The following is a 16,928-nucleotide window of genomic DNA, read 5'->3' as shown; positions in this document are numbered from 1 at the left end:
TCATCAGAGGCTAGCCAGTTTCTCACACTGCTGAGTACAAATGCTTAATTATAGCGAATGCAACAGGTTTTTAGAGACATGCAACACCTGCTACATGAGCCAACATGATCTATGCACAGAGTTTGTATTTAAGCATTTCTCCAAATGTACAATTAAGAAGGAAGCTCTGAGTTCACAGTGCCATTCTAAGCAGTGTTACTCCTTTCAAAGTCAATTGGAATCAATGGGCTTAGAAGGTTGTAACTACATAGGAGGGCACTATTAATTCCCTCCTCCTTTGGAAAACCTATCCGATCCTATGAAGCTATTTTTTATGTGCAATTACTTACATTATTTATAGTCCATCTTTCTCATTGAGACTCAAAGCACATTACTAGTAGTTACTAGCCAATCTAGCAGTTTGAAAGCAAGAAATGGCAAGTCGATAAATAGGTAGTGCTTCAGTGGGAAGGTAACAGCGTTCTGTGCGCCTTGGCATCTAGTCATGCCGGCCCACATGACCACGGAAATTTCTTCGGACAACGCTGGCTCTTTGGCTTGGAAACGGAGATGAGCACTGCCCCCTAGAGTCGGATTCGACTAGCTTTCGAGCAAGAGAAACCTTTACCTTTAAGCTAGCATCTTCCGGAAGGTTCCTGAGAAAAAGATCTTTGGTTAGATGAGAGAGACCACATAGGGCAAAGAGCTATAATTAGGGCTATAGGTTAGTAAGAGCTATGCCTATGCTAGGCATATGCTATGCTACATTACGATTGGCTGTAATGGATATAACGCTTTCATGCTGTAAGAGACCTGGCATTCTGTAACCCAAGTATGAACTGTATTAGATAGAAAAGATAGCTTTCTTGTTATTGGCCTGATGAGACTGTACTGGATAGCTGATATATTTTCAGTAACTTAATAAACCTGTAACTCATTTTACAAGGTTTGGTTTACTGTGTGCAAAACCCACCCCAAGAATGCACAGGTAAACTTGGCGGGGAAGTTATTCAAGGGTTCCAGGAGTGGGAGCCAGGAACGACAACTCGGTGGGATTGGAGAGTATCCCTGGCATATCTATTCTATTTAAAACACAAGCAGATGAGTTCTATGAAAAATAACCAGAAGAGTCACTCTGCCCTTATAACTATTTTATTGCATTTCATATTGCAGTTTAGAGAAGTCAATTAGGCACATCATTGTCATATATACACATACGTCTTTTACCAGAGTTGTCTGTATATGTTGTATCTATATATGTTCAGCATCATCTCTCTCTCTCTCTCTCTCAGCCCAACCCACCTCACATGGTTCTTGTGAGGATAAAATGGAGGAGAATGACGTAAGCTACTTTGGGTTTCCACTGAAGAGAAAGGCAGGATACAGATGATGTGCACGCACTTCACCTATGCCCTACCTTTCTCCCCAGTGGAGACCCCAAGTGGCTCGCCTCATTCTCCCCTCCATTCATCAACAGAGATTCTTTGACTGTTAATAGCCTTAATAGTTATGACTGCAAGAATTCCAGTGCAATTGTACCTTTTCTTATGGGCATTTTTGAAAGGCAGGACTAACATTTTATCTTTTCTTCCCCCAGTAATCAACCATGCTTCATACATAAACTGTGCAGATAGTAGCTGACTTGAGTTTATTTACTCCCCCCTGAGCATTCAGTTCTTTTGGAAGGGGAGAAATTGTACAAACCAGGACTCCATAGGATAGGGGGCTCACACTGAAGCATCCTGTGAAAACTGGTACCCTGTGCAAGGCAGAGGGGAGGTGTTTAAATCGTGCCTCCATCCCCCTACCACCTCCTGTGAAAACTGGTACCCTGTGCAAGGCGGAGGGGATTGTGCCTCCATCCCCCTACCACTGCGCCATCATGGACTGACTGTTTGAACTGGGACTAGACTTCTATGTAAGTAATCTTCTAAAAAATATTGATTGTGGTTTTGTAGTTTGGTATGAATCTAAGCATTGCTTATTGGCTACCATGTTGGGTTAGATTACATAGGTATGTTGTCATTTTTAGATCCTATATGAGGCCAAGACAACCTTTAACATAGTAGACCTGCATCTAAGGCAGATGCTGAAGATGGAAATCAACTGCCCAGCATTGGTGCTAGTCGATAACTTACGAATCTGAAATTAGCTGCTTCAATGTCTCGTTGAGGAAGGCTTCTGGCCTTAAAGGAACATTCTGGAGATCCAACTGAACAGGCATCAGCTGATCTCAAAAGTGTCTTGCCCTAGCAGAGAAGCTGCGGCACAATTCCTACTCAACGTTTCTTTAAAAAATTATACCTAGTAAAGTGGTAGAGTTCTGAATTGTTAGTGCTCAGATCTATCAGTGGAGATGGGAGACCAACATGATATAGGGCCTTTCTGTTCCAAGACGCTTAAGGCGAAGAATGCAATGCAACCTACTTCAGCCCCCTTCACAGAATACGAGAATGCCCTGTCTCAAAGTTTGGTAACTGCTGCGTTAAGGAATGGAGCAGCTCAAGGAAAATAGTTATTTTTGATGACAGACACTTTGGCATTAGAATTCAAACGATTTTTATTTTGAATTACATGAACACAGAAAAGAATCCGTATCAGTTAAGAGGAAAATATTGCTGACCGACTCCACTAAAAAACCAAATTGGTTCTGCACCTTTTGAGGCAGACGGTGGGCTCAGACTTTGAGATAGTCTATTCACCAAACTACAGGTATGTTTCAATTTAATTTTTGCCATGAGCCATTAACCTGCTGATTGAGATGTCGCATGCAAATATGCATTCTGTAGCCATTTCAATTAAAGAGCAGCTAGATTGATAAATATGTCATACCATGTAGTTAAGTTAGAGACTGCCATGCTCATGGCACTATGAGACAAGGAATGATTTTGTTAATGCACTGCATCTGGAATAACTTAATAAACCATTCTTGATGCATTCTCCCTCAATCAGTGGCAAGTGATATAAAGTACTAATATGCATTTCAAAGAACTACTTCAAACTAACAAACACGGAAAGTTATCCATCCAAGAACTTCAAAAAGGCTCAGATTTTTTTTCAGCCTAGAAATGACCTTCAAAGAAAGAAAGAAAGAAAGAAAGAAAGAAAGAAAGAAAGAAAGAAAGAAAGAAAGAAAGAAAGAAAGAAAGAAAGAAAATTTACGATTTCTTCTCATGAGTTGTACAAAATTGTTTCGAAAATGAGCATTATGTGCAAATGTCCTAAAAACAAAGAACTTTATAAAAACATTCCTAGAAATATATCACGCTTAAAAGAAAAGATGATTTACAGATATTTTTAATTATTATGTCATCTAATCCTCATCAGAGTCTGAATCGTATGCCTTTCCTCTGATCATTTTCTTATCCAGCTTTGTGAAACTGGTTCCAAACTTCTTTTGGCTCTGGAAAGGGGGGTCCATCAAGTTGCCACTGGAAAGGAAAAAGAAATATACATGCATTTTAAAAAAATCCTTGAAGCTGCAGCAGCAGCTTGTCTTCAGAAACTGCTTATAGGGCAAGTCTGGCAAAACTACTTTCTCTTGAAGTGTGGCTGCTTGAAGCTGAGAGGCAGCCCTGTCATCAACACAACAGAAGGGGCACACCTGACTCCTCCATCAGTGCGTCTCTACCAAGAGAAGCCCTGGAGGAGCACAGTCTTTATGAGTTACAGGTTTGGCCTGCCAAGAGAACATTACCTACCCAGGAATGTCCCTCCCCAACTCATTACATTTCTATGAAGAAGAAAGGCAGGAACAGCCTTTTTCTCCAAAGGGGATTTATTTCAACAACACGGTGCGGAGTTCAGAGTAAGAAATGTTTTCCAGCAAAATAACAGAGGTAACCAAAGGAACCCATGCGGTGTTTCATTACCTCCCCCTCCCAAAAAGAGAGAGAGAAACTAAAAAAAGAGGCAACTAAAAAATGTAAAAGTATTTTGTTTACCTGTAGTTGATTATTTTTGTACAGCCTAATCTCCATTCCAAGGTCTCTGTGGTAAAATCATCTGTGTTCCCCAGATCAGTGAAGCCAACCACGTAATCCTGGGTTTTCCCATCTTTTACAAGAGCTAGTGTGGGAATTACTTTGATGCGAAGTCTCTCACACAGAAATGGGGATTTTTCAGCATTTAATTTGATAAACTTGGTCTCAATGTGCTTTTTTGCCAATGTAGTTAAATGCTTGTCTAATATTACGCATCTGAATAAACAAAACAAAGATAATTCAAACATTTTGCAATGAAGAAATATGATAAGAAATCATTTTGCTTTTTAGATCAAATTCCTTACATATCTGTATATTTATACTTTGTCAGGGAATTACAAGTCAGTGTACAGAGATTGCTGAAGTCATACTGCAATAATTTAAAGCTACTCAGGGCTCTTTTTGTAGCAGGTACTCATTTGCATATTAAGCGACACACCCCTAATGTAGCCAATCCTCCAAGAGCTTACAGTAGCTCCTGTAAGAAGAGCTCTGTAAGCTCTTGGAGGATTGGCTACATTAGGGGTGTGTGGCCTAATAGGCAAAGGAGTTCCTGCTACAAAAAGAGCCCTGTAAAATGGTACTTTCATTAAGCTTATCATTTTCTTTACCCTTGAATCTAGAAAGCTAATAAACAAAACATACAGGAAGTGGACCTGAAGGACAAAGTTACCTCTTAAACATTCATGATCCACATCTAGGCTACACACAGTGTTTCAGATAATGATCTACTACACAACTAGTTGCTCTTATGACATATTATATCATATTATAGCTACGATTGCTATTTTGCATTCTTAACCACTGTAAAAGCTGTAGCTTTAATGCCTTGTACACTTCCTAGGGAAAAAGTGCAATAATTTAATGGCACATTTTTCTGTTAAGCATACTGAACTGGACCCAAGAGAGCATATTTTGCCCTCCAAGACCGCTATATTCCCAGAGCATGAGGGAAAGATCTGCCAGCAAACTGGACCCTTCCATTCACACAGCTGGGAAGATATTTGGATTAAGAGATTCGTGATTATTAGAGAACTGATTTAGCACATCCAGGCAGATGGAATTTCTGCACTCAAGTCCTTCAGTATTTAATTTATTTAAATAACTCTTTTTGCACTACAAATCTTGCAAGAAATTTACCTGAAAGTTGTATCTTTATAGAAGTGGCAGACCACATTTTTACTCTCTTTCACTTCTTGAAAAAAATCTCTTTCACTGGGGATTTCCCTATATTCCCCATGGCCTTTTGACAGCCATTCCTGATTGTGAAAAAAGAGGATTATTACCATGACATTCTTATTTATTATGCCATATAAGATCAGAAACATGTATAATTGCCTCATAAATGATTTATTCATCTATAATTCCTAATCCTAACTTGGCACTGAATCAGAAAACTCCTAGTTTCATAGTATTAAAAGCAAGGTATACATTAACTGATCAAAGCCAACAGTTAGATGCAAATACTTGAGGTTTTCTAACATCAACTCCTTTGCCCATTCTATAACACAGTAGTAATGATATTAAAATGTTTAAATTAAATTGGATAACAGAAAATGATTGTTTTAACTAACAGACGAAGGTTGCATTCTGAAAGCATGGACAGTTATCAAGTACTCTGCATGTATTTCTTCCATTATATCTAAATATATATCAATTTTTCATATTTTCCCAGTAACTATTGGGTGGAAGACATAACCAATGTTACCTTCCTCATTTGATGCCTGACTATTCTGGGATGTACTTCACACCATCCTTTTGAGAAAAACTATAGTGAGAAATTTTGCTTTCAGACTCTTCTAGTAATTGCCTTGGGCTATATATTTACCACATTCTGGGTAGCATGGAAATATCTTAACTCTTTGGGAGGTACACTTCATACCACTCATGTTCAAGTTTCAGATCAGGTTACCCTAAGTGAACCAGAGCTCGGCATCATTAAAAGAAAAATCCCCAGACTATTACCATCACCAATGCATATCCAGGAACAGGATTTCCAGGGGGACTTTGGAATGCCATGTGAGTGTGAAAAAACTCCTGTGGATCTAAACCCTTACTCTTGAAAACAAATTAGATTTCTAACTAAACACTGAAAAAGTAACTCTAGAGCAGTTTACCAAGAATTATTCGAGTTCCAAACGCCTTAAAGCAAATTCACAGGCTTTAACAAACTGGTATAGCATAACGGCCAACCACCAGATTCTATGCATGTTTACTTGGCAGTAAGCCCCACTAAATTCCATAGAGCTTACAAACAACTATCTACGAATAGAACTACAGCATAAAAGCAATCCTATACACATGTATACACATGAAGTTCAGTAATAACTCATACAAACAGACACTGTTTATAAAGTTGTTTTCCCAAGTAAAGGTGTTTGGGCTTAAGCCCAATAAATTGAGTAGGATTTAATTAAAAGCATATATAGGATTGTACTGTATGAGTATGAGGTGGGAAATCCCTTCTTGGAGTCTCACCTCAACTACAAACTGACTTAGGCAAGCTGACTATTCTATCAGCTTCATCCCATCAGCAACATGAGAACTCTGCTGGTCTGATTTACCAGACCATTATACAGAGCACTAAGATGAATTATGTGAAGTATTTTGAATACGAAAATGTGCTATACAAACTCCTTTTATCTGTTGTACAGTTACAAAAAAGTTACTTGTTTCTGTTGCTGGGCTTTCTTCAATGCTTCAAGTCTTCTTTGCTTTAGGAGTTCCATTTCATCTTCATCCATCTGATCAAGTTTTTCAATCTTTTCATCAAGTTGTTGTTCTATAGCCTCGGTTGTCTGAAGTATCTGAGTCTCCAGAACGTTTGAAAACATTTCAACAGAAGTATCGGCAGCCATTTTCTCCCCTATATAAGCAGCAAACACAATAAACCTGAAAAACAAAAGTGACTTAAAGTCAAAGCCAGACCTAGTATTAAAAGTGTATTTGTACAATCTTATGTCTCCTATCCATCAACAGGGCCTTCAGAGATGTAATAACATAATAAACAAGTGGGGACCCGCAAGAAACTTGCGGTAGCGGCTATTCCATCCCCCCACCTCTGCTTCTTCCCCCCTCCCCCTACTTCCCTCACACTATTTCGCCTTCCTGCTACCCCTTTTCTTACTCTCTGTCTGCTCCATGACTGTCACTTCCTTTCTGTCCCCACCGCATCACGCTTTCTGCCCTGTCACTCTCCTGACCTCCCACTTATGCCCCCTCCCACAGCAGCCGTGGCAGCAGCCACTCTCCAGGAATTACAATGGATTGCCCAAATATAGAAATCAGTTTCTCTTAGGGTTGCCAGCTCCATGTTGCAAAATTCCTAGAGATGGGGGTGGAGCCTTGGGAGGATGAGGTTTGAGCTTGGAAGTGACCTCAGTATGGTGTAATACCATAAACTGCACCCTTCAAAGCAGCCATATTCCCTGGGGAAATTGATCTCTGTCATCTGGAGATTAGTTGTAATTCCAGGAGATCTCCAGCCCTCACCTGGAGGTTGGCAGCATTAGTTCCCTTGGAGGATACGACTGCTTTGGAGGGTGGAGTCTATGCCATTATATCTGTCTAAAGTCCCTCCCCGCCTCAATCCCCACCCCTCAAATATCCAGGAATTTCCCAACCTGGAGTTGGCATCCCTATCGCCTTCCCACCCAACAGCCAACCTACTTTTATTTGACCCTCCGTCTCCTTTCCCCCTGCAGCTGTTACTGAGGAAAACTATGGTCTTTCTCCACAGTGGGGACCAAAGTAGTTGACATTATTCTCTCCTCCTTTTTATCCATACAACAACCCTATGAGGTAGGTTAGGCTAAAAGTATGCGATTGGTCCAAAACCAACCAGTGAGCTTCCACAGCAAGATGGGGATCTAAAGCTGGGTCTCGCAAACCGTACTCTGAAGCTCTGACCATTATACTACACTGACTTTCATAGGGTGGCTGCTGTTGAACAGTAGCAAGCAGCCAGGCCTAGTTGAATCATGCAAGTCTGGCGGTATCAAGTCACCCAGAGGGTGCTGCTAGGCCTAGGTTTGCCAGCCTCCAAGTGGGACCTGGAGATCCCCCAGAATTACAACTGAACTCCAGAGAACAGAGATCTGTCCCCCTGGAGAAAATGGGTGGTCTCTGTAGGATTATATCCAGCTGAGGCCTCTCCCCTTCCCAACCTCTGCACTCCTCAGACTTCACCACAAAATCTCCAGGAATTTCCCTACCTGGAGTGGGCAACCCTAATCCCCGGCCTGGCTTCAAACCGCTTGCTGTGTAGCCATTCATTCATACTGCAAGAGGAATCCTTCTCAATCTGAGCGCTCCAGTCCAGCTTTTGCTTACCCCCCCTCACATTCCACGCAGTGAGGCCTGGAGTACATCCCTCAGGATGCCATTTCAAAAGGTACTGGGGGGAATTCAACCCTCCCTGAGGGTTTTTTTTAAAAGATTTTTCTGAAGACCTATGGAGTCTCCTGAGTCTGTAGAAAACCCTATTGGGGGAGAGTGTGCCCCCTATGTGCAGAAATAAGTACTCACATGCAGAGGGAACTACTGAGAATTAGATATATAGATAATGATAACGCTGAAGAAAGCTACGTCCCTAATAGGAACATATGAAGAGTCCTGCTGGATCACACCAATAGTCCATCTAGCCCAGCAGAGCTTAATTAATCTGTTATCCAGGAGCTGATCATTGGGAGGGAGTTTTGTCTCTCATCTTTTCTGTCTCCCCCCTCTCTTTTCTAGATCTTATTCTTTCTAATATTCTATTTTATTTAATTTAATGTAACCTAGGTTGTGGCAGAGGCTGTGGTTTGTGTTATGCTGCTTTACAGGTTTGATTTGTTGTTATTTTGTTATAAACCTGCCCTTATAGCGGCAGTTGTGTTCTGAGTTTGTATGGCACAAACGTGTTAATTCAAATCTATTCTAGTTGTTTTATCTATTTAGCTTGACCCCAGCTACTTTGTTATCAGTATTTTTAACTGTAACTGTTGTTGAATGTTAGCTTTAATTTTATAGCTATTTTAGCTCTTTTATCAGTATTTTATTATTATATTTTAACAATATATATTTTATATTCTACTCTTTATTAGGGATTATCTCAGTGGGTTTTAATCTGGGGGGTTTATTAGAGCTATATTTTAACTTAATATCACCCTGTATTTTACAAGCTCTATTAATGTAACTGCTTTATTTTACTACAAATTATTTTACTTTATTTATTTAATTGGTTATATATAGGCTAGTCTCTGGGAATAGACCAATAATAATAGGGGGAAAGGTCTGTTCCTTATAAGGAGGAAGTGCAAAGGAATATTTTCAGCATCTTTCACCAACTGTACTTGCCAATAGGTTTGCCTCTTTACTAAATGATATACCAGCAGCACCTAGTAGTTTTGAGGATTCTATAATGGACCCCTCCTAGAACCCCCCATTGACCTGAAAGTTTTTATTTGATTTGATTTATATCCTGCCATCCCCTGGGTTACAGGGCTCCAGGCAGTTACAACATTGAATAAAACAGTCAATTTATAAAAATTCAATTTTAAAAATCCTCAGTGATCCTCAGATAGGAAGAGATCTACAGAGGAGATAGTGATTCTTGCATATCAGACACGACTGACTGCAGAAAATTTGCAAAAAAAAATAATCTTTAAAGCTGTTTATTCCTATGGCTATCACTATATCCTCTGGCAGAAAATTCCACATTTTAATCACTCTCTGTGTAAAGCAGTGTATCCTTTTGTCTGTCCTGAATCTACTGCCCATCAGCTTCACTAGATGCTTTCAAGTTCTAATATTTTGGGAGAGGGAGAAAAATTTCTCTTTGACACTCTCTCCACCTCATGCATAATTTTATAAACCTCAATCATGTCCCCCCTTAGTCATCTCTTTTCTAAAATGAAAAGTCCCAGACTCTTCAGCCTTTCGTCACAGGGAAGGTGCTCCAATTTCCTAATAATCTTGGTTGCCCTCCTCTGTACTTTTTCCAGCTCAGCAGGCACTTGCAAGCCACCCTTCCTTCTTCTCTCTCCTCCGTCCCTCCTGGGCTGATCAAGTTTTTAAAGCGCTGCAGTAATGCTGGGCCGAGACACACCTGCACGGATGACAGTGCCTCAAGAGCCAGCTTCTGCAGCGAGTATCCCTCCAACACTTCCCAGGGGAAAATGGCTTCTCCCAGGGCCCTTCCTCCTTGAACCTCCTTCCTGCCTTGAAGGAAGAAGGAGCAGAGCAGAAGGCTCCAGAGATGGCCAGCTGGAAGGGAGGCTGGCAATGGGGGGTAATTAAAATGAGGAAAGGAATTACCCCCGTATCACGGGTCCCTACTTCTTGTAATCCCTAATACAGATTTTGCCGTTTTCACTGTGGTATCTATTTTCTCCTGACTGATCAGTTGTGCTATCTGGGGATGAGTTCTCTCCCACTCAACATTGTTGTCAGAAGCTGTGTCTAGAACTGCTTTTTAAATTTTCTGGTAGCCTCATGAATGCATTCCTTCTTGGAAGAAAGGAACTTGGACGTTATCCGCTATAACTTTGTAACACAATGACTAAAGTGGAATTCAGGCTTCTTATGTTTACAGAACCCATCCATGGACTGACTGTTACATAAGAACATAAGAACACTGCGAGATGGCATACATCCGAGAGTTCTGAAAGAACTCAATTGTGAACTTGTGGATCTCCTGATAAAAATATGTAATCTCTCCTTAAAATCAGCCTCCATTCCTGGAAGGTAGCTAATGTCACTCCCATCTTTAAAAAGGGTTCCAGAGGAGATCCGGGAAATTACAGGCCAGTCAGTCTGACGTCGATACTGGGTAAATTGGTGGAAACCATTATTAAGGAAAGAATTAGTAGGCACATAGATGAACAAAACCTATTGAGGCAGACTCAACATGGGTTCTGTAAGGGAAGATCTTGTCTCACTAACCTGTTAATGTTCTTTGAGGGGGTGAACAAACATGTGGACAAGTGAGATCCAATAGATATTGTTTACCTTGACTTCCAGAAAGCTTTTGATAAAGTTCCTCATCAAAGGCTCCTAAGTAAGCTCAAAAATCATGGGATAAAAGGACAAGTCCTTTTATGGATCAAAAACTGGCTAATTAATAGAAAACAGAGAGTGAGTATAAATGGGCAGTTCTCTCAGTGGACGGGGGGAAGCAGTGGGGTACCGCAGGGATCAGTACTTGGTCCACTGCTTTTTAACTTGTTCATTAATGATGTGGAGTTGGGAGTAAGCTAAATTTGCGGATGATACGAAGTTGTTCAGGGTGGTGAAAACCAGTGAGGATTGTGAGGCACTCCAAAGGGATCTGTCAAAGATGGGCGAGTGGGCGTCAACATGGCAAATGGGGTTCAATGTGGCCAAGTGCAAGGTGATGCACATTGGAGCCAAAAATCCTAAATATAAATACACATTGATGGGGTCTGAACTGGCAGAGACTGATCAAGAGAGAGATCTTGGAGTTGTAGTAGATAACTCACTGAAAATGTCGAGACAGTGTGTGACTGCAATAAAGAAGGCCAATGCTATGCTGGGGATTATTAGGAAGGGTATTGTAAACAGATCAGCCAATATCATAATGCCGCTATATAAATCAATGGTGCGACCTCATCTGGAATACTGTGTGCAATTCTGGTCACCACACCTTAAAAAGGATATTATAGCTTTGGAAAAAGTGCAGAAAAGAGCAACTCGAATGATAAAAGGGTTGGAACACAGGACGTCCTTCTTCACCCAAAGAGTGATTAACACTTGGAATTCACTGCCACAGGAAGTGGTGGTGGCTACAAGCATGGACGGCTTCAAAAGGGAATTAGATAAGCATATGGAGCAGAGGTCCATCAGTGGCTATTAGCCACAAGGTATAGATAGGGACTCTGGGGCAAGTGATGCTCTGTCATCTTGGTGCTTGGGGGGGGTCAACAGTGGGAGGGCTTCTAATGTCCTGGCCCCACTGGTGGACCTCCTGATGGCACTGGTATTTCTGGCCACTGTGATACAGAGTGTTGGACTGGATGGGCCTTTGGCCTGATCCAACATTGGCATCTCTTATGTTCTTATGTTCTTAAAGAAATATTAGTTGATTTAGCACTGCCAACCTAAGCACCGCTGCACCCTCCCAAGTTTATTAAAGTCAACGGGCTTAAAGTAATGTTAAAAAGCAATCGACAATATTAGCCACAGTAGAAATGCACGATCTCTAGACAGCTGACCACTTGAGACACGACAACGCCCCAGTAGTGTGACTTGCAAGGGCCCTGTGCCCCCCTCTCCCCCCCGAGCATCTACCGTGGGTGATACAGGGAAAATTTACAGGTGCTGCATTTCTACCTGAGAATTCAAGCCCTGCCACCATGACCACCGCACCGAGAAGCTCAGAGAAGGAAAACGGTTCCCGAATCTCACCGCCCGCGGGCCGAATCCTTCCCTCCGTGCCGCCCCCGCCGCTAATGTCGGATACTCACTGCGAGAGAAGCCGAAGCGGAGGGCGCAAGAAGCTCCCTTCAGTCGCTAGTATCGCCCCCGGCTTCTTTCACCGAGGCAGGCCGAGAGCCCCGCATCTGTCTGATAGAAGAACACTGGACTCTCCCACCAACCAGGACCCTCCGTCTGAGTCTCAGCGGGTGTGACGTAACAAAAAAGTCATTACACTTTTGACACAGGCGTTAGTCGTCAGAGGCCTTTACTGCGCATGCGACGCACAGGAATATTTCACCTGCTTCCTGCCCGTCCCGTGCGGTGACGGTTCGTAGCCATAGTGACTGTAGGGGGGCCTGGAGGACTGTACGGATAGTGATTCGGCTCAAGCGTAGAACATCGCATTTTTTTTTTTTTACATGGTACGCTATATAGTGGCCTCTGAAGAGGAAGGCAGTGGCAAACCACCTCAGCGTTTCAGTCGCCTTGGAAGACCCCTTGCTGCTGGGATCGCCTTGAGTCGGCTGCGAGTTGACGGCACGCCAGAACGCAGTGCGTCTCCGAAAACGACCGGAAAGTTCGGCAAAAACCTGAACGCTATGATTCTCTATGGCACAGACTGGCGCCGCTCTGTCTACCCTGTGGCACATCTATGGTCAAAGCTCTGTACGCTTGGCATTGGGATTTAGGATGGAAAACCAGTTCACTGGTGGTAGACCCGAAATACCAATAAAGACGGAGATGGTGAGTGGCTGTAGCCGCTGTGACAGCTGCCGTCACTCGGTCGTGATTCTCGTGGCGTAACCTCTCCCAGAAACTACAAAGCCCACAGTGCACTGCGCTGCGTGTTCAAAACAAAGGGCTAATGCCTTTCGTTCTGTCCAAAAATTTGATTTATTAGGAAGAAAATCCAATCGATCGTGGGATTTACTTTTAAGTAAACATGCTTATGATGGGGGTGTTAGGAAGCATGATGCTAAGTAAGTCCCATTTCATTCGATGGGGGCTTACTCCCAGGAAAGTGGTGTTGTTTTTTAAGATTGCAACTTCAGTCTGTGGGTCCTCTGATTAATCGTTCTGCTAAAACAGTTCTTTTAAGTCTCAGCAATTAAGGTTGGAATTCTATACACACATATAGAGTTGGGTAGTTTATCTAGATTAACTGGCATACCTTACAATAAATACAGTGGACTATTCTGGATCTTCTTATGATGATAAATTTTATGTTAAATTACTTGCAGTCTAGTTTAGGTATGACCTGAAGAAATATACTGCAAGCATCTTTACAGCATTTATCTGTTGGGAGTGGGTATGAAATTAAGCACACATATGACGCTAATGGAATTTTACACCCATATTTAACCGTGCAATCCTATACAGAGTTGCAGCCTTCTAACTCCATCAAAGGCTACAGCCTCAGTTTGGTATTGTTATTAATTGAATAAACTAGTTTAACATCTATGCTGCTTCATGGGCTTGCATTAAGGGAGCAACCTTAAAAAGTCTACTCATAAAGAGTTTTATTTAGGAGGACTCCCAGGAATGACTCAGTAGAGGGAGCCACGTCCTTCATTTGAAAGACTTGAGCAAGGCTGTTACCAATGGGACATTTTGGAGGTCGTTGATTCGTAGGGTAGCCATAAGTCAGAATCTAGTTGATAGCACATAACACATATCCCCAAAAAAGTATTTTTAGGATTGAAACCTAAGCAACCCCATGAGTGAATTAGGTGGGGAAGAAATGACTACAAATGCTTTTGCACTAAAGAAGGGAGTGTGCATGTAATGTAAGATGACATAATTATGATAAATCCTGCATCACTATGATAATGTATTTTTAAAGACCTGTCAGTAATACTTGTACAAAAGTTTCCAGGGCTGTCAGGGCTTTCCAGGACTTCTTTTATACCAGCCTTTCTCCCCAATAGGGAGAACTGGTTTACATAATTTTCCTCTCCTCCATTTTAAACACACAACAACCCTACGAGGTAGGTAGGTATGTGACTGGCCCAAAGGCACCCAGCAAGCTTCCATGGCAGAGGGGATTTGAGGCTGGGTTTCCCAGATCCCACTCCAGCAGTGTAGTTTCTAGCTCGCACTGACTCTCTTCTGCTCTCTTTTACTATCCGCTCATCTTTATGAAAACTGAATTTGAGTTTAAACTTTCCTAAAGGTTAAAAATCTCTTTTGTTCTTCTGTATTACATTAGGGTTAGTGCTGTCTTTTATCTTCAAGGTAATGCAAGGCCCATCATAACCTAAAGATTATCACTGTGGTGAGAAGAGTCAGTGTGTTACAATGGAAAGAGCAACTGATAGCTGTAGAGCAGAGGAGAGAAATTATAGATAAGGATCCCCAACGCTGTTGAGCCTGTGGGCACCACCACAGAATGGCAGCCATGGGTGCTGATTGCCTGTCACAAAATATTGGGAGGTTTCAAGCCAAACATCAACCAAGGATAGAGGCAGCTGTTTTGGAATAGGCACTTCCTGCTACTGCACATCAAAGCTGATGCCTCCTGGGTTCTTTTGAAGCACCTCCAGTGAAGTGAAGGAAAGCCAGGATTGGCCGATTATCTGAGGAAAAAGGCACCAGGATGAAATACATTGGTGGGTGCCTTTTCACTTTCACTGACTGATTAATTTCCATTTACTTCATGCACCCCATCATTTTATCTTACAGCAGTTTCATAATTTCTGCTAATAAAAATAAAAATGAAGTCTCATACCATCTTAAAGACTTTAACAAGCTTCCACCATAGGCTTACATGGATTAGAGCCAGCCCACTAATGCTATCGGCATCCCATTGAACATCACATGTATCTGAAGAAGTGGGCTCTAGTTCCACAAAAGCGAATGGTGGGATCAGTGCTCCCTCTAAGCTGTGGGGCCTTGTGAGCACCACAGAATGCACCACAGAAGTCATATGTCCACAGCTCCATGGCGACACCATTCTACAAAAACATGGTTCCAAAGCAGGATCCTCATGGATACTCAGGGTTTTTCAATTGGGTCACCCCAAACACACCATCAAATCACATAGCACATCCACGGCCACAACTTGCACCACAAAAATCACAGATCCACAGTTTCGTGGTGAATCCATTCTACAAAAACATGACTCTAAAGCATGGATCCTTATGGATCATTGGGGTTTTTGTAATGGGACATCCCAAACGTACCATTAAATCCCATATCATGTCCATGACCACAGCCTGCACCACAAAATTAATGTTGTCACAACTTCATGGCAATTCCATGCTGCAAAAACATGATTCCAAAGCACGGATCCTCATGGATCCTTAAGGTTTTTGCGTTGGGTCACCCCAACATCACCATTAAATCACATACCTTCTCCATGGCCACAGAATGCACCACAGAAATCACATGTCCACAACTTCATGGTGACACCATGAAGCCAAAACATGGTTCTGGAGCATGGATCCTCACAAATGCTTTGGGATTTTGTGTTGGGACACCCCAAACATACCATTAAATCCCATACCATGGCCACTACTTACACCACAGTATTAAGGGGTCCCGGGATTCATGGCAACACTATGCTGCAAAAACATGATTCCGAAGCATGGATCTTCAGTGTTTCTGCGTTGGGTCACCATGTACTCACCATCAAATCACATATCATGTCCATGGGCACAGCTTGCACCACAAAAGTCATGGATCCATGGCTTCGTGGCAACGCCGTGAAGACAAAACATGGTTCTGGAGCATGGATCCTCATCGATTCTTAAGGGTTTTGTGTTGGAACACCCAAACATACCATTAAATCCCATATCATATCCATAGCCACTACTTGCTCCACAGCATTCATGGATCCACTGCTTCGTGGCAACATGCTGCAAAAATATCGTTCCAAAGCACAATTCCCATGGATCCTCAAGGCTTTTGTTGAGTCACAATGAACACACCAACAAATCGCATCTCATGTCCATGGGCACAGGTTGCACCACAAAAGACATAGATCCACGGCTTCCTGCCGCTCGGCCATCACACGCCAGAGGTCATTCTGGCTCCCCCAGGTCTTGTTAGGGGCTCTTTAAAAACTTATGGCTGTCGGCGCGGCAGCAGCGCTAATGGCAGCGGCAGGGAGGGCGCGAAATGTTCCCCCGCGTCTCTGAGCCCCGGGATGGTGGCCTTGGAGTCCTAGGGGCAAATTCCACCTCTCGCGTTGCCACTTGGCCATCACGAGAGAGGTCACCCCAAACACACCATCAAATCGCATAGCACATCCATGGCCACAACTTGCACCACAAAAATCACAGATCTTCACCTTCGTGGTGGGTGGGATTACATTTTGTTAATTCATTAAGGTGCCACAGTTTAGTGAATAAGGTGGGGAAGAAAGGACTACAAATGGACTACAAAGGGCTTTTGCATTTGTAGTCCGTTTTTATTCGGAGACAGTCAAGAACGTCTTTCGCAACTTGTCCGAAGAGCGAGCCTCCTTCGCAGCTGCTCTTCGCCCCTCCGACCAGAGGAGGCGCCCTCCTCAACCAGTAGCAGGCGCCCGACTTCCTCTTCTCC

The 16,928-nt window shown here is 42.5% G+C and overlaps 1 protein-coding gene across 2 annotated transcripts; it reads right to left on the bottom strand.

The window, feature by feature from the left end:
* Positions 1 to 3,239: 3,239 nt before the first annotated feature.
* On the bottom strand, positions 3,240 to 12,627 carry TXNDC9 (thioredoxin domain containing 9). Of its 2 annotated transcripts, none has more exons than XM_015422541.1 (5): positions 12,431 to 12,627; positions 6,632 to 6,828; positions 5,103 to 5,221; positions 3,924 to 4,178; positions 3,240 to 3,410 (listed from the first exon to the last, which is right to left on the bottom strand). In XM_015422541.1, the coding sequence occupies exons 2-5, from the start codon at positions 6,818 to 6,820 to the stop codon at positions 3,293 to 3,295; spliced, it is 681 nt and encodes a 226-aa protein (XP_015278027.1). In that variant the 5' UTR covers positions 6,821 to 6,828; positions 12,431 to 12,627; the 3' UTR covers positions 3,240 to 3,292. The 2 variants fall into 2 exon arrangements, with proteins under 2 accessions (XP_015278027.1, XP_015278026.1); XM_015422540.1 differs by having other exon boundaries at positions 3,242 to 3,410; positions 6,632 to 6,854; positions 12,431 to 12,622.
* Positions 12,628 to 16,928: the final 4,301 nt, after the last annotated feature.

Source organism: Gekko japonicus, unplaced genomic scaffold (assembly GCF_001447785.1).
Source record: "Gekko japonicus isolate JY-2015 unplaced genomic scaffold, Gekko_japonicus_V1.1 scaffold1396, whole genome shotgun sequence".
NCBI classification, from domain to species: Eukaryota; Metazoa; Chordata; class Lepidosauria; order Squamata; family Gekkonidae; genus Gekko; species Gekko japonicus.
Note: the sequence above shows the minus strand (reverse complement) of the source record. Positions and strands in the feature narration are given on the sequence as shown.